Below are 24,985 nucleotides of genomic sequence, written 5' to 3' on the forward strand. Positions count from 1 at the left end.
ACACCTGAAGAAAACCATCTCATCCTTCATACACACGCTCACAAACACATGCTCCAGCTTCTAACCCTACTGACCTCAAACGCATGGGCTTATCAGCCAGAGCAAGATTTAGGCACCAAGTTGCGTAAGAAATTGATGTGTCTGGCCACATCTGGCTCTCTGGCAGGTTTCACAGGCAGTTATGCTTACAGTTTCAGCAGCAGAGACAAAGCTTCATTAGCCCAGCTCTTGCTTTTGCCTTCACTCAGAGAATATGACCTCCCAGGTCATTTGACTGCTCATATTTTATGCATGACTAGTTAGCAGTTTCTTTTATACACTACTGTGTTGCATCTCAGCTTCCAACAACAGAGGAACATCGTTAATGAACTAATAAATCCAGTAAGCCTCCTTTAAAAGATGTCATTACAAAGCAAAGATTGCACTGCTGCTGCTGTGCCATATCATGGCATAAGCCGGCAGTGAGACACTACTTTTTCTATTACATACAAATGTTGTATTTCATTGTTGCCATCTCTCTTCATCCTCTCCAGAGGTCAGAGGACAGTACACATTACAGAAGCTGATGACCAAATGTTCCATCTGTCATGAAACGCCACTGTCCATTACATGCAGTACAATTACACAATCAAACAGCCTTCATCTTTTCAGTTTATACTTCAAGCTACATTCAGGAGCAGTGCTATCTGGAAGGAGTATGACATTACACTCCATGATTTATCTAAAATTAATAATGAAAAAGGATGCAAGACATGTGACAGAGGTGCCTGTTCCTCTCCTTTATGTGACTATATGTATCTTCAAGTAGAAGCTGAAGGTGTGCTTGGACAGAGAACTGAAAATGAGCTTTGTGAGAACGCTGAACACCACTGCATTTAAAAGATGTATCTTTCAGCACAGAAACTTTAGTTTTATTTTAATGGTTACATTGGCCCTTATCCTAAAAGTGAAGGCGGAGTTTAATTTAGGCTACAACTACCTGAACAGGCATACAGAGACCTGAGCTCCCCTGTCACACTATATCCAGGCTGGCCAGATGTAAGCCAGGACTGGGCCGGAAGCTGCCCAATTTTGGAGCAACATTTGGGTCTGTAGGTGCTAGAAAGCTAACTGTGTCAATGCTGCCAGACAGAGCCATGGGTGGGAGGCAGAGTTCTGCTGCTAGCCTGCTTCAGACAATGTGTGCACAGACTCAACAACTGCACAGAGAGGCAACTGCTCCTATGGACAAACCACCCTATTGTCAGAGAAGTCATTCATCTACCCTGACATACACTGCAGTACATCACTCGTGCTAAGGTCAGAGTACAGCTGACACAGATGAAGCCTCTGAGAAAAAAACACATGTTGCTCTTCAGCAGGTCTAACAGTTTGGGCATGGAGTTGCACCAAAGCAGGCATACGGCCTCCAGACAAAAAGTGACCAGTGCCTGAACACCTCAGCAGGACCAGACACAAAGCTAGTATCTGTGTACACTGTTGAAGGCACATGCCCCTGGAGAGAAACTGTGACAGCCAGGAGCCTGCAGGTAGAGTGCTATCCAAGAGAATTAATTCTGTCCCAGGAAGAAAAAAAGTTGTAAATTTTCAATGCATTTACTAAAAGATTCACTTTTTGCACACAGCAACCTCAGAAGCCCAGTTCCAGCAGAAGAGCAAGGCTAAATCTACCAATGATTTGAAAACTTTGGTAGGTTTATCAAAAAATACAGTTGAGATAGGACCACTCATTATAAAGAGATCAAAAACAGGCCAAGAAAAGCGAAAATGGTGAAGTTTATGCTAACCATATGGCAAGGCATTAAACAGGCCCTTTACATAGGGGTTTGTAGTCTTGAGGCTGCACTGCGTGACTCCCAAACTCCAGGCTGTCAGCAAACCATAGCTGTTTTCATGATACAAGGTTTGCTATATGTTTGAAGACCTGCTTTTCTAGTATGGATTGTACACCTGCCTCCTACTTATTTTATTGATTCTATCTTATAAAAAAAAAAAAACAGAGCACATCTTCAGGACATGAATGCAGCCCTTCGTGGCAGCCTAACTGACACAGTGACATAGAACACTGTATAATTCACTCTGCCATGTCCATGGAATGAGAAGAAATTATGCTTGTTCATTACAGTGAACAAATATTCCTCCAAAGACAAGGGAAATCTGTCTTTAGAGCAGGAGGGTGTCATTTCCACTTTACTTTTCTGGGGAAAAAAGTGATTTTTGAAGAAAATTTGTTGAATTGTAAGGGGAATATGAAATCATGTTTAGACTTGTAAGCATATATTTGGAGTCAACAATATTTAGGCAATTTTGAGAACAAGTGTGAGATTAGTTAGTTGCAAAAGGATTTTTATCAAAGGGACTAAATACTAGATTGACATAGATGTTCATGAAGAAACATACCTGACCCTCATACACAGCAAGGTAAGGAAAGAGCTGCTTCTTTATATCTGCATACAAAAAGGGCTTCAGCATTTCTTCATTCTCTCCACTAGCAGAGGTAGTCATCCTGCAACCTTGCCTATTTTGATAATTCCTTGTAGCCCCTGAATCTCTTAAAAGCCATGCTTGTATATTACCCTTCCTTCCTTCCCTGCCAGGAGCTTGTATGAACCTGTTCTTCAAAGAGTGGTGGTTGCCATTCTGAACTATCAGATAATAAATGTGACCAAAACATCAAAGTTTTGTGATCCAGTATGATTCTTTAAAGAACAAATTAATTGATTGGGAAAGTTTATCAATACCAAAACCATTAATAAGAAAACTAGTTACCTGCCAGTGCCCATTCACCAGTGCCATGTGAGTGACCACTGTAATATAAAATGTAGGTATCATGTCTGGGTCCATCTGCTGTCCGAAGTTCAAGAAAAGACTTGATCTTGGAGTGAAGGGTATCAAAGGTCAGTCCACTTGTAGAGTAGTCACAACCATATGTTTCAATCATGTGATAAGCAAAAAATCTTTGGATGGCATTAAGCATGCCGGTAGATCTCAGATTTAACTCTTGTACATGCTCAGGTGGAAGAAGAGTTGGTTGGCCATCAGGACTAAAGAGAAGAAAAATAGCTGTGATTATGATTTATACTTATTTCCTGCTTAGTGGCCTCTAGCAATTGGTGATTTTAGTGCTGTTCTAAATTCAAATTAACGTGAACTTTACGGTTTATAAACAATTCAAAATACTGTATTTGAGTGAGGGACCACTATCTCCCCCACTCTTCTGTCACACTTCTTCACTTCAAAGCATAATCCTTACTCAACCCCATGCTATTCCTGCAGCTGAGAGAAAGAGGGAGAGAGAGAGGAGCTGTGATGTGAACACGCTAGGTAGGCTTCAACAATTTCATTAAGTCCCACAGAAAGTACTGTCTTCTGACAGGCACTTTTTCACACACAACTGAAAAGAGGGGCAGGGAGAATGAGTGCTAATCTACACAGAACATCATGTAAATTAGTTTTCAATTCTAGATTAAAGAGAAAGCCAGGTACACATTTTGCTCAGATATTCTGAATTAGTTTCTCTCTGTTCCAAACTAGCCTTTATTTAATATGGTACTCGCACAAATACACTACTTCTTACTTGTGTGTGCTGTTCAGATGCTGATCTTTCAGCATAAGAAATGCGTTTCAGATAACAGTATTAACAGCTTAAAAAAGTTCAAGGAAAATTACAAACTAGACCGGGAATGAACCATGTATTTATAGATGTTTGTGCATGTATATATGTGTATATATATATATATATGTGTGTGTGTGTGTGTGTACACACATGAATATGCATATATAACAGAAGAGTCCCTTGGACTCTTTTGTTATAGATGCATATTCATTGTATTGTATTTCTATATATACTCTCTTTCCATATATAATATAGAAAATATATATAAAATATATATTAAAATACATACACACTTTTTTTTCAAGTCAACATAGCTATTCATTAATCATGACAGTAAGAGATACGGTCTTGCAACACACCCAATTATGGGAGCACTCTTCAGGGTGTATTTTGAGAAAAAGAAATACATTCGTCACTCTTCAGCCAATGTAATAATCGTAAGGAGTATGATGGACAGCTATACCAAACTGGCTGCCTTATGCTCAGCTACAGACATGACGAGGTTTTGTGGGTGAAAATATGGAGATGATCTTAATCTACTAATACAAAACGTGACTTCTGTTTTTTATATATATGCATGTATGTATGCATTCTTCATGTATTTCATTCGCTAGTCAGTGTGTAAAGCTACCCGGTTTCTTCATTGGTCTAGCTAATTGAATTTTGCACCTCACTGGTCTAGTGCCTTCATAAAGGCTAACGTTCCACTGCTACAATTATACTGAACACAGCATCATTACTGTTTGTCTCCACAAGCAAAGACTGGGCCCATTAGTGAAACAGTAAGCTTTGTTAATAAGGAAGTTTAGTTCTGTCAGGTCCTAAATAGTTGCTCAAGAGTATCCCATTCACTCAAAAATTAGGGGGAACTGCCAGAGCCAGAGCAATATAATACAATGAAAGAATTGTTGCCATGGAAATAAAAATAGTGTGTTTATATTGTAATGTAAATTTTGAAAAGTTTTTTTTAATGCCTAACAGTAATTGACTATGTAGGAGTTTTTTAAGAGTGCACAGCTGAAGACAGTAGATCAGAAACTCAAAAACTTTGTTTTTACTGTATTTTACACTGTTTAAGATACAGCAATCTAAGATCAGCATGCTACCTTCTGTTTCTTTGCCTGTTAATTTTTTTCCCTATCCACTGAATCCTTTACACATACTCAAGCTGGCCAGTTTTTTAAAGCCTCTCATTTCAAATTACTACTGTGTCTCTCTTGTAACTGCAATAGATAACTTACATAGTTTTTGCTTATTTTTTACCAAAAAAAAGTATACACTTTTAATTATATGGCTAAAATAGTATTTGAAAATTTAAAGCTTGTAAGAAAAACACACAAATGGGCAAATAGTAATAGTAAAATCCCTCCACCCCCAAGCATTTCGCATCTGGTGACACTTATATTGGAACAAAAATCAGCTGTAAATTCACAATACCAGTAACTGACATTTAGTCCACTCGCAAATCTAATTTCAATGTCCTCTAAATGTAGACAGAATCTCATTTAATAGAATTCAAAATTGTTTTGAACTGACCTATTTGGTTTATTAAATCTCCTCATGTAAAATATCTGCACTCAAATGCCTTCTCACTTGCATGAGATAGACTGTGGAATCTGCCTATATGTATGACCAGTGAGTAAATCACAGAATCGTCTAGGTGGGAAAAGATCTTGAAGATCATCCAGTCCAACCATTTACCTACCACTGACAGTTCCCAACTACACCACATCCTCAGTGCTATGTCAACCCGACTCTTAAACACCTCCAGGGATGGGGACTCCACCACCTCCCTGGGCAGCCCACTCCAATGCCCAACAACCTGTTCTGTAAAGAAATGCTTCCTAATATCCAGTTTAAACCTTCCCTGGTGCAACTTGAGGCCATTACTTCTTGCCTATCGCTTATTACTTGCTGAAAGAGACTCATCCCCAGCTCTCTGCACCCTCCTTTCAGGGAGCTGTAGAGGGTGATGAGGTCTCCCCTCAGCCTCCTCTTCTCCAGACTAAACACCCCAAGTTCCCTCAGCCGCTCCTTGTACGACCTGTGCTCCAGACTCTGCTGTGAGGGACTGAAATGTCCTATGGCTGTCTCAAAGCTTGCTTGTGTCTGTGCAAACCTCCAAGAGAAGCTGCTGCGGCCTGTGAATTGGTCTGGGGGATGCTGCCCAGAGAAGCGGGAGTGTATTGAAGGATGCACTCCCCCACTTCCCTGCGGACTCTTTAGGTAGGCCTCAAAGGGGCAGAGGTGTGCTGAGCTGGCCCCATCCTGTAGCCATCTGTGGCTCTATTGTGTAGGCCAGACCCCATGCCTGCATTGCTAATGAACTGACAAGAGCCAAACGTTCCTGCCCTTGAAGCTGGATGCAACAAAACCTGTTGGACCAGAGAAAAAAAAAAAACAAAAGGCGAGCAGATATGCTGATCAGCAGGTATGATGAACTTAAAAAGGCAGCAGAAAATCTCGCTTTTTGTAGATCCATCATCGAAGCTAGATCTGTGTGCATCCACCACTGAAGACCTGAAGACTGAGGACCAACGGGACGCCGCTGGATCCATGGTGGTGACTGTTCTTGCAGCCCTATCCCACATCCTTGCTTTATTTCTACCTTTTCCTTCCATTCTGTCCTATCGCTACCCCCTTTCACCTTTTTAATGATAATAACCTGCTTTGGGATTATGGCATTTGACGTCGTTTGTGTCTTATTCTTGCTCTTGGGATCGTATTGAAACCTTCCCTGACACTGGATCAGGACACCTGCACCAGCTTCGCTGCCCTTCTGTGGACACGCTCGAGTCATTCAATGTCCTTTTTGTCGTGAGGGGCCCAAAACTGAACACAGGAATTGAGGGGCGGCCTCACCAGTGCCGAGTCCAGGGGTAAGATCCCTTCCCTGTCCCTGCTGGCCACGCTACTGCTGACACAAGCCAGGATGCCATTGGCCTTCTTGGCCCCCTGGGCACACTGCTGGCTCCTGTTCAGGCGGCTGTCAATCAACCCCCCCAGGTCCCTCTCTGACTGGCAGCTCTCCAGCCACTCCTCCCCAAGCCTGTAGCGCTGCTGGGGGTTGTTGTGGCCCAAGGGCAGCCCCCGGCATTTGGTCTTACGGAAACTCCCCCAGTTGGCCTCAGCCCATGGCTCCAGCCTGTCCAGGTCTCTCTGCAGAGCCTCCCTACCCTCGAGCAGATCAACACTCCCACCCAACTGGGTGTCATCTGCAAACTGACTGAGGGTGCACTCGATCCCCTCGTCCAGATCATCAATAAGGATGTTAAACAGGAGTGGCCCCAAAACTGAGCCCTGGGGGACGCCACTCGTGACCGGCTGCCAGCTGGATTTAACTCCGTTCACCACAACTCTCTGGGCCCGGCCGTCCAGACAGTTTTTTACCCAGTGAAGCGTGTGCCCATCCAAGCCGCAAGCAGTCAGTTTCACCAGGAGAATGCTGTGGGAAACGGTGTCAAAGGCCTTACTAAAGTCGAGGTAGACAACATCCACAACCTTTCCCTCATCCAATAAGCAGGTTGCCTTGTCGTACAAGGAGATCAGGTTTGTCAGGCAGGACCTGCCTTTCATAAACCCATGCTGACTAGGCCTGATCCCCTGGTTGTCCATTATATGACCTGTAGTGGCACCCGAGATGACCTGCTCCATGACCTTCCCTGTCACCGAGGTCAGACTGACAGGTCTATAGTTTCCCCGATCCTCCTTTCTGCCTCTCTTGTAGATGGGTGTCACATTTGCCACCCTCCAGTCCAATGGGACCTCCCCAGTTAGCCATGACTTCAGGTAAATCATGGACAGCAGCTTGGCGAGCAGATCTGCCAACTCTTTCAGCACCCTTGGGTGTAACCCATCCGGTCCCACAGACTTGTGTGCATTCACTGGCTTTCGAAAAGCAAATTAAATACATATAAAAAGGTGGAGATGGAGTTACTTATTCTTTTTGGAAGGTGAGAAAAAGGAAAAATACAAAATCTGCCTATTATTTAAATTAGTATTTAATTATTGAAAATTATGAGCAACAGCACTGGATTGCCTCTATGAGCTAACAGTACATTTACGCTACTGTGAACTTAAAATACATGGTAACAATACCTGCAAAAGTTGGTGGGAATCACAACAGCATACCCAACACACGTTCCTCCCAAGCAGTTTCCCAGCTCATGGAACAGCCCATGAGCCATGGACTCCAGAGGTAAAACGATGAGAAATGCACTCATGAAGATCCCATTGGTTGGCTAAAAAGAAAATTGAGAGATTTAGATATTGCATGAAAAATCCTTCCTGTCTGTTGGTTATAGTTTATGAATAATCCCCTGTGATCACATGTAATTAGGTCCTGAAACATGCAAGTTATTGTACATATTATATAGTTATTATTTTTCCACATATTACATGGTGAAGTACTCTAAAGGCAAATGAAAGACCTGGGGAGAAGGTGGCTGGTAAGCAGGGATCACTCTTCTGAAAGGAATGTATTTGAAAACATTAACAGCACAGGACTTAGATCACAGCTTAGCTTTACCCATTTAAGCAGGAAAATCAAATGCCACAGAATTATTTATGTGTGTAAAATATCTGTAAATATCTGCAGGGTCAGCCCTTAATCAGTAAAGCACAACACAGAATATTATGTATCTAGCATCAGATGATACCATACTATATTGCATCATTAAAAATACAGATTTAACTATTCTTGCTTTTTAGCACCAAGAGTTTTCAGAATACCCTTTGTGGAATGTATCACACAAAAGATGGATTTTGAGAACATTTATTAACACTGCAATTAAAAAGACAATTTTTTATCAGCTGCATAAATATCAGAGGAGAAAAGATATTCACTACAGAACTTTGTAGCATTCACAGAGCCAATACCCTACCCTGAGCCTTCCTGTTTTGTAGGTAAAAAGTAGTTTTGGAAAAGATTACACACACTGACACATTGATGATTTCTGTAAAAAAAAAAAAGAAGTTTCAAAAGTTAAGTCTCAACCACTCATACGAGTAAAATAAAAACGGACTTCTGAAATGCCAGCTGTCAGTGAGAGGCAGAACAGCTAGAGATTCACTTTAATTAATACGATGTGAATGGGTTTAATGAGGCATTAAATGCTTTAGGAAAGGTAGAAACAGTATTATAATATATAATAACTGAGAACTTTAATATCCATGGTGCAGTTATTAAATATTAATGTTTGTTATGCAGCAAAGGAAATAACAGCTACAGATTTCCATCCTGAGAAGAGTCCTGTGGCCTCTGACCACATCTATGTTTTATTCGCCCTCTTTACATAAATCTACAACATTCATGTTTTTTACAAATCTAGATATTGCCTTACTGTTTAATACTCAGTGATCTGATGTGATCTGGTAGTTCAGCTTCACACATAGATACAACTATTAATCATTTGCAAAGTAAATTATACTGAAAAAAAAGACACCTAAGCCAACTCAGTTCCTGTTGGCACATGGCATTAATTACATTTAGTTTCAAACACATAAATATTACACGACTTAGTCTGAAAGAACAGCTTTATCCATCTAATGTGCTTTCTGCCCTAAGGAAGAATGCTGTTTGCTACCTGTCCCAGTTTTTAAAAGCGCCCCATTACACTTCTGATGGAAGAATCTCACCTATGTGTCCTTGAAATGGTGACAGTAATACCTCTAACCAAGAATAAACACCAGATTTTGATATTAACTGGTAACTGATAACATTATTCTCAAATTCCAACATCTGAAACCACTATAAAACTATACCCAGCTCCTACTATGCTTTATAAAATTAATGACAAATGAAAAGTTTACTTATTTAGCTTCTAGCTCTCAAGAAGATGAAGACATGACATTGAGTTGACATCAAATCATGTTACAGAACAACTAGGGAGAGCTTCCCTTTATCGACAGCCCTGCACACCTTTATCACAAAAGTGCAAGTAATATGCTCACTGACTTGCTAACATTTGGATATAGCCAGTTCATCAGCAGGTGATAATGCTAGTGTTAATACTGCAATCTGATTTTACATACTATAATGTAATTTGATGACTTGGTGCTAATAATTTGAATCTACAAGGAGCAATGTGTGCCTATGAAGCACACATAAATCATAGGAGATTCACAACCACTTTTATGTAGATAATTTTCTTAGCCACCTCAGGAGATAACTTGCATCCTTTCAGATACAATCCTTTCCCTGTCCCAGGCTCAGAGGGTCAGGATCAATGAGTGAGTTAGAAGATGGAATGTATTTAAGACAAGTGCAGAGAAGCATTCACATACTGAGCTTTGTGTGGGAGAATAAAGATTTTCAGAATAATTTCCTCAAAATCCATACAATTACCTGAAATCACCAGAAGACAGGAAATCTTAGAACACTGTAACAATTATGGTGCAACCTCAACTTGTTTTGTTGTCAATAAGGAGAAAAAAATCCTGTAACTAAGCCAATATAATTTTTGTTTCAAATGTATCGGGAGAAATTGCTCATTTCTGTTGTTCAGTTTCCCAAAACTCAGTTTCCCACTCTGAATATGAAAAGGACTCAGAGCAGCAGCAGCAATAAAAACTTACAGAGATTTGGTTAGTTTTTGTTCTACAGAAACCTTGTAAAATATAAGACTTTGATGAAATAGTGGAGCTCTCTATCTACATTAGTTTCAAGATTTTGGAGACTTACTTTTGCAACTGTAGATAACAGAAGGACAATTTGCTTTAAGTTACAAAAAAAGAGGATGACTTGTATCCTGCAGAAATTGAAGGACTTGTCTGGAAAAGCTTCCTATTCATGATTAGTTAGTCAGAGGATTCTAAGCTTGGAAAGATTCAACGCACAGATTGGTAAGTACTACAACGCACTTTTACAACAAATTCAGTTTTTCCATGATATGTGAAAATGGCATACATAAACATTACTTTTCGTGGATCATGTGTGAGCAAACTGCTCTTATATTCCATTAGTGTTTTGATCAGAGTGAACATATTACAAAATAAAAACCACATCTGCCCATAAAAACTACAGCTATCATAATAACCTAAAGACTAGTCTTATATTATTACTTTATATGAATTTTATTGTAATGTTTTCTTACAACATGCTGTGTTGTTCTAAACACTCTTTGCATTTCCCTAATCCCCTAAAACACATGCAAGTTATTAAGTCTACAGTGTTCTACAATAACGCAACTTGAAATCATCACAAAGATTAACAGTGTTCACCAAACTTCTGATTGAGTCTGACTTCTAAAAAAATATTTACATTTAATTGTTGAAAGTACTTTTACTAATATGAAGATATCGGCAAGAAAATTCACAAGTACTTGCGAGATAAGGATCCTATATAGAAACTGTAAGGATCATCTCAGTGATCTACCTTTTCTGTATCCTGTCTTGAGTTTGTATCAAGTATTGACGAGGAATAGGAAATTCTACAGTGTTATGAATCAACTCAGCTCCATCTGAAGTTTCATCTTCATTTATTAGGCCATCTTATGCTATGAAGTAGGAAAGTATTGTTAGTATGGATATTTTATATGTATAGTAATCTATCTAATGTAAAGACGCTGGCACTTGCTGTCAGCACTTCTTCAGCAGTTTCGATTTAGAAGAAATATATCACTAACAAATACAAGAATGATTAATGATGTTTAGAGCAGCTCTTTAGTAAGACTGATTAAAAGTTTTAATTCAGCTCTGCAAAAAATGACTGGAGGCATTTTAAAATATCTATACTATAAGTAATTGAAATAGCAAGAAATAGTATCTAATTAAGTTGGTAATTACAGTAAATCTGAAGATAGGTCCCTCTTTTAAGATAACAGCTAAGATGGTCCCTCTTTTAAGATAACAGCTAAGATGCCAGGTGGAGACTGTCAGTACTTTACTAAATCCGAAAGATCTGATGACTGGTCCTTAATGTAGCAGATGGCCATGGATGCATAGGCAGAGCCAGAAAGGGATTTCGTTCTTTCATCTGTTCAAACCATTTTCACTCTGTTTTCAGCTGCACTGGCAATCTCAGCTTGAAGTACATCCCTGTACTCTAAGTGCCCATAGATTCCAGACAGACTGCTCAAAAAGCAAACAGAAGACAGTGACTGTCTTGGCGATCCCACTGAAAACATGAGAAGCCATTTTATCTCTGGTGTTTTTTGCCTTTGTTTGTCTTATTCTAAAGGAATATTTAGGAAATACACAGAGTGTTCTCATTTCAAATAACATAGAAAAGGTTAAAAAAAATCATTCTTGCCTCTGATGACTGAAATGACAGACAATAAAAGATGGGTGTGATTCATTAGCAGTCTTTCCACTTTCTTTAGCTTTTCAAGCAATGCCTATTGTTAAATGTAACTGTTAAAACACCAGAAGAATTTAGTTATTTTACAGTCAAGATTTAGATTTTTATATTCATGAATAGGACAACTCCAGTCCCAAAGAGTAAACCACTGTTGGAAGTGGAACAGTTCTGGAACTGTATTTAACAATGGAGCATTACTGATATGTGACAGACAAAAATAACTAGGAAGAATAAAAAAAGAAATGTTAGTTTAAATTGGAAGCCAGTTACCAAGCCCTACAGAAGAGCCCTTCTGATTAAAATAGAAATAAATTACTAAACATATGTCAACTAAGATGATCACAGAATCCCTCAATGGTTGAGGTTGGAAGGGGCCTCTGGAAATCAACTGGTCCAACCTGCTGTTCAAACGTGGCCACCTATAGCAGGCTGCCCAGGATTAAATGCAACAGACCAGCAACTGAGGAGGTTTACAAAGATGTCTCTGCGTATTTCCAAGCAAAAAAATCTGCCCTGCTTTCCATTATCCAAGCTGAATAATATTTACCTATTTTTTTATATATATATATATATACACACACGTAAATATATAAAAAAATTACACAGTTCTACTTAGCTCCTCTGTAGTGATTCTGCAAAAACAAATAAATATACACTCCACGATGGAGAAGGCTCAGGAGAAAAAGAATAATGTGATAACTAATCTATCTACAAGTATTTGTTGGATAACTTATTCCAAATAAAAACAAGATATGTATATTACAGGTAAAAAGAAGCTTAAAGACAAAATTTGTAAAGTTACAATGTAGATCAACTACCAGAGGAAAGAGTCTTATAAAAAGTTATTGAATGAAAGAATAGTCTCTGGAGAACAATAAATAAGGCATTACTTCTGACTACTAAAACAGCACTGGGAAAATCTAGAAAACAGTTTGCAGAAAATAGCTGTCATGTTCACTGGAAGATGGATTTAATTTATTATGTTTCCCATCCCTGACTCCTGTTCTAACCACAGGAAAGTCTGTGCTTTAGTCTACATGCATTTGTCCCAGCAGATCCAGGAGCGGTTGTCAATTTAAAAGCATACTAAATGGATTTTTTTTAACGTAAAAATGGGAATTCTCATATTAATGAGACTTTGACAGCAAGCTTAACACATAAACCAGATACTTTAGACTAACAATGAATACTTTCTTTCTCCTGTCACCAGAGATCCCCTTTGTGACCTAGGGCCTCTGGAAACGATGGCAACAGCAGCCAAGGTGTGCTGCCTCTGTGGATGTCAGCAGGCAACCTGACACTGCCCTTGGGACAGGACTGAACAGGTAGAGAGCCAAGGAGGGCTGAGCACCTACCCCAGAGAGGAAGATGGGCAGCAAAAATAAACAGGATAGCAAGTGAGTTTGAGAAGAAATGATAAGCAGTGAGCAAGGGGATTTAGGATCCAGTTTAAGAGATGATGAAATAGTGGGGAAAGAGGGAATAACAGTATTGCAAAAGAAACTGAACAAGGCTGTGAAGAAATAGTGACACAGATATGCAAGTTGAATCCAGCAAGAAGGGGAAAAACTGACAGTGAGGAAAAGAAAGGTGGGGACTAAAGATGACCAGGAATTAAAAAAACACGAGTGGCATGGCTTTCTGATAAAACATGGAGAAAGGTCAGTGGATGCAGCACGGGATCTGGGGGGAAAAAAGAAAAAACCCATTAAACTGGTCAAGGAAAGCCTGAAGAGGACTCGATTAAACATAAAAGTCAGTAAGAAAAGCAGGGGGAGATGAAGGAGAAAGACTAGATATGATTCGCATTCAAAAGTTACCTTATCTGTGATGTTAACAAAACTATGTGCAAGTAAATATAGATGTTACTCAGAAAACGTCTTACTATTCAGAAAATAATCCTGTTTTTAGAGAAGTCAAAAAGTCACCATCTTCAACTTTAATAAGATATTGTAAATTGAGCTTTCAAGAAACACCAAGCAATCACATCACAATAAAGACTACAAAATCACTAACTGTCCCCAAAACAAGAAAATGCACATATGTACAATACATACAACTCTTCTTCCATAAATAATTTGAGTTCAATAGTACTGTCCATTTAAGTACAAGTACTCAATGAATACTAATATTTTACTAACCCATAAAATTCACTAAAAAAAAAAAAAAAGTACTGAAAGTACTTCATTCTATTACTTTACTTGCCTCTGATAATAGTTAATTTTTCTCTTGGTAGTATTAAATACAAGTCTTCCAGGGATAATAATTCTCTTTGGCCAGTAATTCAGAAAACCTGTAGTTCCTTTGGCATAGAGCACTTGACAAAACCTGATTTTAAGTTTCTGAGAAAAAGTCCTCCAAACCTTTCCAAGATCTTTGCTCGCAAATTCCAAGACCTTCATCTGTAAATTTTTCATCATTTTACTGGCTTCTGAAAGTAATGCCTGAGTCATCTGCATGACTTCTGCTGGATCTTGTCCCATCCAAGCGCCTAATATGGACAAGCACATGAATAATTGCTGAAATGAGTAAATTGAAGTTAAAGTGTCTATTGATCTGACTGAAATTACTCACACAAATGTAAAGGCAGGTGCTGAACACTTCCAGCAGATTTTGCAAGGAAAATATCAACGTATTTCTACCAACAAGGCAAGGTGTCTTTCCTCTCCAGCTAAATGAGGGATTATTCTCAAAAGCAGATCATGCCCCAACTGAAATATGCACCACTGAGAAGCTGGTACTCCATTCCTGAATGCAACGAGCTTTAACAAATTACTTTTACACTTCCTGTGCTTCCTGAGCTCATCCTCCAGCTTCAGAGTGACCTGACAATTCTGCTCTTCACATTTTAAAGCTCGATCTGTCAGAGATTCTGCTTTCAGGAGTCACAGTTCTTTCCAAGCACATACCAAAGCACCAGGAACAGAGAGATTCAATCCTTGGCTTATTACAAGAGCTAAGCTCCTCTTAAAGAAAGGTCCTTGGCTAACAGGACTTCCAGCCTCAGCAGTTCTGCATGAGTCAGAAAACCACTGTATGTGCAAAAGCAAGTTAACTGACCTAACTTTAAAAGCCTTTCCATAAAAGGAGATTTGATATTTTTCCGGAAATTTTAATCAAATAGGGTACTTCTAGCCACCAATTAGCAGACAACTGTCCCTTTAGGTCTTGACCTTTCATACACTTGAGAGTTATACGATGCACAGATATTACAGTTATTAAAAACATTAAAAGGGCATATATAATGTGCCTGTAACAAAGTTTTTCATGAAACAGAACCCCTGCCCTCCATCACCCTGTTTCTGACTGTAACCTAACACACACAGCTGCGCTAGATTTTTTTTATATGCTATGGCTAATTATTTATAGCTGACTATTAGGAAGTACCTTTCTAAGGCTCAGGTTTTTAGCCAATTCTATTCATTACGTAGGAGGTCAAGTGGCAGACCATTAAGTGATTTCAAGCCACCCCTCTTATCAAATGCAGTATCATTAAACAAGCTATCAGTACATCTTCAGAGTGAGGAAAAGGTATAAATAAAAAATGCTTCACCTTCCAGGTGACAACAGATTTCAAATATAATTAGCACTTACTAAAATGACTACATAAATCCCAAACCGAAGTTTCAAAGTCTGAAATCTGTTAATCTTACACATACATAAAATGTTTTAAACGATTTAAAAAGAGCAAACACATTTTCAGGAACTGGTGACTGAGGAACACTAGGCATTCCTAAGATAATGTTAAGGAAAAAATGTTGAAAATTTAAGTAAAAAAAATGTCAATAATACAAGAATGTAAGAGTGGCTATATTGGGCTGCACCAAAGGTCCATCTAGAAGAATGTCTGGTCTCCAAAGAGGCCAAATGGATGCCTAGGAAACACTGTAAGGACATGTTTCCTGAGCACTCCAACCACTGGTGACTCAAGGACTTCCTGAGCAAGATGTGGTTTCCATACAGTAAGCCAACTTCAGTGAATTTCTTTCCATCAACTTGTCCAGCTTCCTCCTGAGCCTCTGCAACCTCCTGGCACAGGCAGCATGGTGTGATACACAGCCCTAGAGCTAACTCAGCACAGTATGAGGAACTATTCCCACCTGTCTGGCTCTAACCTGCTTCTTGCCAACTTGGTTCCCTCAACTTCTGCACTGAAACTGATCCTTTATTGTCTCTTACTGTTTACCTTCTCCTACATCACACATATTTTATATGTTCATCATATTCTCACTTAGTTTTCTCTTTTCCTGAATGAAGCATCCCTGTTTATTCATTCCCTCCATGTAAACTATTTCATGTCTATAATGAATATTGTTACCCTTCTCTAAACCTTTGCTCGTTTTCTTATCTATGGGATGGCAAGCAAGAATTGCAGTTATTCAAAATATGGAATATTTAATTACAGATTTATACAGTGCTATGATGATACCTCCAGTCCTTTCCTACTAATTCTCAATATTTAATTTGCTTTTTTGACCACTAATAACATTAAGATGATGCTTTCATGGAAAGGCATCTAACACAGCCCTAAGATCTCTTTCTACCACATACTGATGTCACTAGCTTTTTTCTGCAGCAAAACCGAACCAAACAAAACCCTGAAATCCGAAACCACTAAGTATTTAGCAATAACTAATACTTTTTAAAGAGGAGAGGCTGACAGTGATCATGTCTAAGTCTGATTTGTCTCTTTAACTGTTACAATAAACATAAATCACCATAAGAAAAGTACGTATTCGCTGGAGAAGCTTGTTTGCTGCATTTCTCTTGAGCTTGTTAGTTAGATCTCCTGAAACAGCAAAATCCAGCAAAGGATTCTAAAGCAGAGTTTTAAGGCCTTGAATTCCCCCTGCAAAGAAGAAAAACCATATTTCCTTAAACCTCTAGAAAAAAAACCAAATTCCCTGCAAGAGGGTAAATTGTGTGCTTATGCATCATTGCTTGCTTTCTACTAATTATTTTGAAATCTGACACTATCCAGAAAAATACAGAGAAGATGCCAGCTTCCTGCAATTACTGTAATAAATGATACGTCCATTTACTAAATTATGTTCCGGCCAGGTCTGATAAAGTATTTCATTTTCTGACAACAGATGAAACAGACACAGCAAGGAGAACATCATGATGTTTTTTGAAGTAGAAATGCTTTTGGTTGGAGACAACTGCCATTCATAATCTTAGGCTAATTCATTACTATAAATACATGATGAAAGAAATATAAAAATAGTAAAAGAAACATAAATGTAATGATCTACTCAAAATTAATTATTCTAATAAAAACCGCCCAGATTTCCTGACAAGTGAAAGTATTTGGTCTGAAGCCTTTCACTTTTGTCACTACAATTACTCCTTCTCCCACTGATAGGCAAATACGCAACCTATCAGACAGAGGAGATAAGCAACAGCTTATCTTATTTACACACAGGACGCTAAAAACTGAAATTAGCCAATAACAAACACTAAGATTTTAGCTACATTGCCAGTTTGCTTCTTGTGAATGGTCCTGCACAGGTCACTTCAGAGCGCTTCTTCAGATTAGAGGACTGAAAATTACCAGACATGTAACAGTTGCAGGTATTTTGCAGCAGAGGACAGAGACAGAAAAAAATTACAATGAATTATCCACCAATGTGAAGAGAAAAAAGTAACAAGATGGGTATGAATCCGAATCCAATCCTCCCTGCTTACGCACACAGCTTGCAGTACTGAAGCAGTGCTAAGGGATGCCTGTGTACTTTAAAGAGACGGCATGGGGAGAGGGAGCTGTTGCCCTGGAGGGCTACAGCAGCAGATCCTGTCCAGGTCTGCTGGTAAACTCCCTACAGACAGGCTCTGGGCACCACCAAAAGAAACTGCCTCTTTCCAGCGACTGTCTGGACAACTTACACACTTGATTTGTTCTGACTGCTTTGTTAGGTGTAACTAGGTGGAGTGATTCCATCCATGTAATTTTAAAACTATGTCATTATTAAGTAATGTGTCTCACGATGTTAAAGGAGGAGGGCAAGGACAGAGAAATTAATAAAACTATCTGATAAAGATGATAAAAAGTTGCTTTTACTGAAAAACAGTCATCTGGCGTATAAAAATTAAAAGACTAGGATTTGGATAAAATTAAAGACTAGGATTTTGATAAAATCACCCAATTTTCAGAAGAAAATGTATGGAAGTTAGCAATATCAGCATGCTGATATTCCATCTTTATTGCTTCTGTCTCCCTAACCACTTTTCCATTTATTTTGGTGCATTAGCACCTTCACTTTATGTAAATACATTCTGGGGATTTTTCTTCTCTACTTCTTTTTCGTTCTATTTCTTTCTTTTGTCCTTTCTGCAAGTCCCCACACTATAGCTATACGTGCTGATACTTTTCTAAAGAAAGAGCAAAACTACCCAGCCTTCCTCCCAGGCTTGTCTGTTAACCTCTAATGCTCTTCATAAAAAAACCCCCAACCCACCCAAAAACCAAAAACCCAAACAAACCCCCCTCCACAAAGCCAAAACCAAACCAAACAAAAAGAACAACACACAAAACCTCACAAAATGACAGTCCTTTCGCAACTTTCATCCACGAAGTTGTTTAATCTAAGAAAATGTGCAGGAGTGGACAGTAAATGGTTTAGGAAACACTATAGAGACATTTCTGTAAAGTGGATCTGCCATAAATAATATATAATTTTTATATATTATTATATATGTAATACATTTAACAGATGCATGGGTACAAAAATGATTGTTGTCTTGTTTTAGACCAACTTAGAAAAGAAAACAGTCACCAAACACCCTGCTGTAACTGTGACAACGCACAACGTACTTTAACTTGGACACTGAACAAACATTTTGAGAGAAATGTATACCTTCTGCTAAAGAAAAAACAATGTCCTTAATTTAGAAATGGAAAGAAAAAGTCAAAGAATGCTGTCTGATTTTAAGAACTAGTCTTTCAGAGGACATATCTTGTGGTGCACAACCAGATTTGAAAATAAGACACTTAGAGCACATGCTATACCAACAATTTACCAGTTTATCAGCTGATCTTTAAGTCCACATTAATGGTTAAACGCAAAACAAAATTATTGAAAAATACATTCTTAAAACATGAATTTGCCTTGATTCAATTAAAAGTCCATAAGAAAAGCCCTCAATATGGCGTACATTACTACGGTTCAACACCGTGACTGACTCTGAAAACAACTTTTATGGCACAATAAATTCAAAAGCAATATAATTTCATAAATAGGTCAACTTAAAATTGCACACTTCTTTTGCCCTGGAAGCGTTAACTCTTCCATTCTGCCAACATAAGGAAGCTGGTAAGTTCCAGTTGCTTTAACAGGCCACAGTCAAGGCAGCACGAAGTGTTAAATTCGAAGTGCATGTTGGTGAAACCAAGGGTTCCAACTCTGAATTGCTGAGCCACAGCACACCATCAAAAGTCACAGGAATTTTAAGAAGCCAGCAACTCTCAGGACCATTCTCAAGAGGGAGATCAAGATAAAGAGATTATTATTTACCTGCCAAGAAACAGCTCCCAAAACAGCAGTCGCGACAAGGCTGAAAAATACTAGCTGTTCCGAAATTAAACAGAAGTGACGCATTCCTTTAGATGCCATAACTCTGTCAAGGTTGTTGTTTTCTGCACGGTGGGTATAGTATACCTTGTGACAGTCATTTAGTTTTGTGTGAAAACCCCAAAGAGTTATAAAAAAAATCACATGACAGATCATCCAAAAAATTCCAAAAATAGAAAAACCAGGTATCACAAAATACCAGAGATCCAAATCACGTAGTTTAAAGGCTGCAAGAATGAAAAAGATTAGTTCAATGACTCCAACTGAGATGACAGAAAGCCGCCTGCAGATTTTACCACGGTACAAGTAGGGCTTCCATCGTTCAGTAACTGAAAGTCCACTGAAGTAAACATCGAGAAGGGGATCTGAAATCAGGCAGCTGAAGAAACATGCCAAGGCAAATGGGTTTGTGGGGATTTGCAGCGATGGAAAAAAGAGTAAGGATGCAATGGCTCCAAAAATTGCCAAATTTGGAATTGCCAAAAAAGACTTCATACGTAAGTCAATAATCAACATGGCCAAAGCCATGACCAACAGAATAATACTCATAGATTTTTCTACCAGCATAGTTGTGCTGGCAATTGCAAATCCAACTAGCTCCAAAAACTCAACTGTTGTCAGCAGAGTTGGTCGATGATGGATACAACCACAAATCCTCTCAACCAAAGCACATAATATCCTTAAAACAATGGCAGAGAGGAGCAAATATTTAGTAGCTTCTTCTTTCACATCCGTTTTGAAGGCAGAATTATTAAGAAAACAGAGAAGGCCAAGCAGAAAACCAAACCAAAGATTGGAGAGACTCAAACTTGCTGTTTCCATTGAAAAATAGTAGTACAGTATGCTGGCAATTCCAAGAACAAAGAGTCCCAGAATAAATATTACCAAAATCAGTGCATCTGCAGTTTTTTCCCATCTGACATAAAGGCCCATGCAAATGGCAACCAGTAGGTTGATTCTGGCAAGATAGCCAAGGTATCTGACTGATGAGTGCATGTTCACTTCTCTGTTTGCTTCTTCGAGTCTTGTCATTGCTGCATAGAGACAATGACTAACACAGTAACGCAGTGACCTACACATGTAAACTGCTGTTAGGGGGTTTTACCCACTTGACTGAAAGTAAATATTAGGGTTTCATCCAACCAACACAATAAAATAGTAGTCTTCTGTAATATCATTTCAGTAACAGTGGTCCAGAATCACTGAAGTCCTGGAAGAAGAATTAAAAAAATTTTAGTGGCAAATAATTCCTTTTAATCATATATACCATAAGCATGACACATCCTTTCTCACCAAGGATCTAAATTAAAAAGCACATAATAAAGATCTAAGTATGCTGTTAAAAGTCATTCAAATTGGGGTCGTTATTAAAAGCAATATAAAATGGGTTCAGCATAAATCTTACTTCATAACTTGGATGAGAGGAAAAGGTGAACCAAACCTGGCTTGTGCAGTTTTTCCACAAAATCCATCCATTAGGTATCTATATTAGATATCTGTGGGTATCCACAATACTCCTATGATAGCCATTACCTTCTAAAATAGTTTAATATTGATTTAAAACATTGTTTTACTTCACCACTACATTTGGTAAGGTCTCACTTTCTACTAAACCTTTTCAGTATGCTTTGTAAGACTGCTTTTTAGTAGTTAAATAGCTACAAGATTTAGAAAATTACCAGTTAATGATCTTAACCCACAGTAGATAATGAAAAACAATATTATCGTCATCTTCGTTTCACAAAAGGGGAGTGGACACACAGATTTATCAACTGATCTGGCAACATTTTCAGAGACTTTTCTTACTGTAAAATCAAAGCCTTCCCTTTCACCCCTCCAAACCACTTTCTTCCCCCACCCCCCCCAAATCCAAACAAATTGATTGGGATAAATATATTTATTACATAAGTGCCTCCTATTCAGATCCATTTAACAACAACAACAACAACAAAAATAGTATACGATCAGACAGCAGTATTTTTAGGGGAAGTTTGTAAGAAAACTTGGCTAGGCAGGTTTCACTAGACATCATTACTATTTTATGGGGTAAGCTTCTTCCTAGTCTGAACTCACTCTTGAAACACGAGGACCACTGTAATCCTATTGGTGTTTAATCTTACAGAGTTTACACAGAAACAATACTACTAAATGCTATAAATAGGAAAAAAATTTATTGAGGAAATTCTATTTCCAGTAAAATCTCAATTTCACTGCATCTGTATGCTTTTCTACTTATCACAAAGTTGTCAGAGGCACAGTTCAGAGCTCTCTAGTTAAAGGAAAAAAATTTTTATGCTTTGAAGTCACAACCCTGCTCTGTACACAAGATCTATTGTGACAAATTAATAAGAATTACTGAGAGAACAAGCTTTCTGTGCAACTACATGTAAAGAAAAACACATGTACTTCTGATTTTTGATCCTTTTGTGCCCAGAAACTTTGAACCAGGAGTCACTGAACAAATAAAACAGAGCCTTACACCTTCAGAGAAAATAAGACTGAAAACAACAGGTGTATCACAAGAAAGTATAAAACCAAGAAAATCAGCGTCAATATGTTTTGTCTCTTGATTTTCTTAAGAAGTGTCACAAATTACAAAGAGCCCCAGAACAACCAGTCATTCAAATTCCCTTAGATAAAACTTACTGACAACCTCATTAATATTTATATTTATGTACAACTTTTGCTTTTAAAGCTATTAATAAAAATTTTATCTAAGAGCATGATTATACAGGTTATGGGCTGAGTCATCAACATGTAAGAAGACTCATATACAGCCCCTAACATTTTTAAAGTAATTTCATCTTAGAGACTTCTGAAGAGTTACATTTCATTGTCATCTTAGAGAATTCTGAAGAGTTACTAGTATGACAGAGGAACCAAAGTGTCAAGAACACTCAGAGCTAGGTTATAGCTTACTGATTTTATTTATAGTGTTGGGGGAAGTATGAAAGAACACCTTGACTGAAACTCAAAACCTAAGACTTTATTGTCTCTTGATTTTTAAATTCTCATTTTTTTTTAACCAGTAAACAACAAAAGAAAAAGGGAATTGACTGATCAGCTTTGGCTGATCTGAAGGCAGACACCCAGTGTAAAAGCAGCTTGAGTAACTGGTGTGGAGACAGACCAGGCTTAAGAAATTCTATTGTTTAAATTACTTTATATTTTCAAATTCTGTTCAACACCTAACAACACTGCAGATATTACTTGGAAGAACTACACACTAAAGATCTGTTTAATTGAAACAGAATATATACCATATACTTAAAGCAAATAGTTATTATATGATGCCGTTGCAAGTTAAAGTTCTTTGGATTTCAACTGTGCATTTTCATAGTACTCATTTTCAATGTTTTATATATATAAACTTAATTCTGAGTTGCCTGGATGCTTAAGATCTCGTAATATTTCTCCCCTCATTTGGTAACACACTGACTGTTCTCTACCTTTCATTTGTTTCTACTTTACATAGATAACACAGCCCTAAGTTAGCTATCGTGTTCCAGGTTGCAGCGTATCTGGTATCACAGCACTGTCCGCAGTCTAATTGTTTTTTTCTGCTACAATCAACATTCACTTTATGGATAACATGAGCCATTTATCTTAATTCCTACACAAGCCCTCCCCCTGCCCCCAGTTATCTCTCATTCAAACCAGGAACACAGAGGAACAATTCCTTCCAACCCACAGCACTGGTGCGTGACTACTACCCTGAAGCGCAACTGCTGTGAGTCCTGTTCCTTTGATTCCTGAGCATTCCTGAGCATTTCTGGAATGCCTCCAAGTCAAGGGGCTAATAACACTATGAACAGTCATTTGGACAACAGCCTCACGGAAGTCAGCAGGCTAGCTCATACGCAAAAGGCGGAAGCTCCCGCCTAATGCTGGGCTTAAAATTTTGCTACGGCTGCAAAATTATTTTCTGGTGGGCTCGTTACCCTAGCAAACTTCCTTGGCAGGCAAGCAGCCACTCTGACAGAAAACTACTCTGACTGGTTCAGCTCGTGCAGAGCAGAGTTTTGCCGCTATTGCACTGTTGGAAGCAGGAAAGAGCAGCTCCTCTGCTGCGGCCCAGCATGCCACACCAGGTGCTGGGGCAGGGGAACATGCTTCTTCCCAGTGGAATGACACAAAGGCTGCTCCGGCACCAAATATTTGCAAAATAACATCTTGGACTGTGAATACAACCTTCTCCTGCCTATCTTCTAGCCAATTAGCAAAAAGGTGTACTATGCAACCACACTATTAATAGTTAGTCTTTCTCTAACCAAAGCAAATGGTCAGCTTTTTGGTGAAAAGGGGAAAAGGCAGCACTTCCATGATTAGTGTATCCCCTCACACAGATATTACCAAACAAACGTAACACAGCAATTCAGATAATTTTAATGAGAAATTTCAATATCTGATTTATTCTTCAAAACACAGCTATTTGTTACTCATTTCTGTTAAGAACTCTGACTGTTTAGACAAAGAATGTTCAAAGTTGGGGGCGGGTGTTGTATTAGTTTGTTTTTTAAACCAATGGCCTTAAAGTTTCAGGTTGCAACATCCGAGTTACATATCTGAGCAAATCACATTTAGATCCAACACAAAGTGCATGTACGCCCATAAATATTTGAGAACTTTTGCAAACACAATTTTAAGCAAACCCTCAAGTTTAGCTATAGATTTGGACAATAATCTCTCCAAGAGCTTTCCTCTATGTAAAGGAACAGCATTCCCAGAGTAGTTTTTACCGTAATTTGTATCAGAAAGTAGAAAAGAACCAAAACTCAAATGGGTCAGTAGTTTAACTGTAGCTGATTTAAAGTCCAAGTGAGGCCTATCTAAACTACAGAACCTGATTTCTTTCAGCTTTATTCTACCGGTTTAGCGATTTTTTTTTTTTTTTTAAAAAAAAGCAACTCTGTAAGACTTTTTTTTAAAAAACACAAAGTACTTAGCTAATGCATCAATACAGTAGGCTTAAACCTCAGATGAACGACTCCGTTAGCTTTCAGATGTTAGCACGGAGCCCTTATTACGGATTACTGCCGTCAGCCAACCGGAGGGCACCCGGCCGAAGCACCAGCTCTGGGCTGGCCCGACCAGGGAAGTTTAATGACGGCATTTGGCTCCGCGGAGCGGGCGCTGCCAGCCGCGGGGCTGCCGGGGCAACGCCGCTTCCCACAGGCTGCCGCCGCGGGAAGCGGCTCTGTGCAGGAGGCCTGCGGCCCGCCACGGCCCAGGCCCGCCCGGGGAGGCCGCGTCCCCCCGGGGCTGTCCGCCGGGCCGCCCGGCTCCCCGCGCCCCCGCCTCGCCGCGGTGACGGGGCCCTGCTCCACGCACACGGCGCCGGGGCCAGCCCGGCCCAAGCCCCACGGGGCCGCGGGTCCCCGCCATGCCCCCCACGCGCGAGAGGCGGCCCGGCCCCGGCCCGCGCTCACCTCAACAGGCGTCCCGGAAACTTCCCGCCCCCCGCGCAGCGCCGCCGCCATGTTGAGGCCGAGTGCGAGG

At 39.2% G+C, this 24,985-nt stretch overlaps 1 protein-coding gene across 3 annotated transcripts in view; it reads right to left on the reverse strand.

The window, feature by feature from the left end:
• The window catches only part of TMEM168 (transmembrane protein 168), a 30,674-nt gene extending 5,689 nt beyond the window's left edge, over positions 1-24,985 (reverse strand). Inside the window, exons 1-4 of one of the 3 annotated variants that reach the window (XM_074903112.1) lie at positions 24,916-24,985; positions 19,430-20,696; positions 7,715-7,857; positions 2,770-3,044 (exon numbers count right to left, since the gene is read on the reverse strand). In XM_074903112.1, coding sequence (XP_074759213.1) covers positions 2,770-3,044; positions 7,715-7,857; positions 19,430-20,566 — 1,555 coding nt within the window. In that variant the 5' untranslated portion in view covers positions 20,567-20,696; positions 24,916-24,985. Of the gene's footprint in view, positions 1-2,769; positions 3,045-7,714; positions 7,858-19,429; positions 20,697-24,460; positions 24,547-24,915 lie in introns of those variants that run through there. The other 2 variants (XM_074903113.1, XR_012633428.1) reach the window with 2 other exon arrangements.

Source organism: Athene noctua, chromosome 3 (genome assembly GCF_965140245.1).
Source record: "Athene noctua chromosome 3, bAthNoc1.hap1.1, whole genome shotgun sequence".
NCBI lineage: Eukaryota > Metazoa > Chordata > Aves > Strigiformes > Strigidae > Athene > Athene noctua.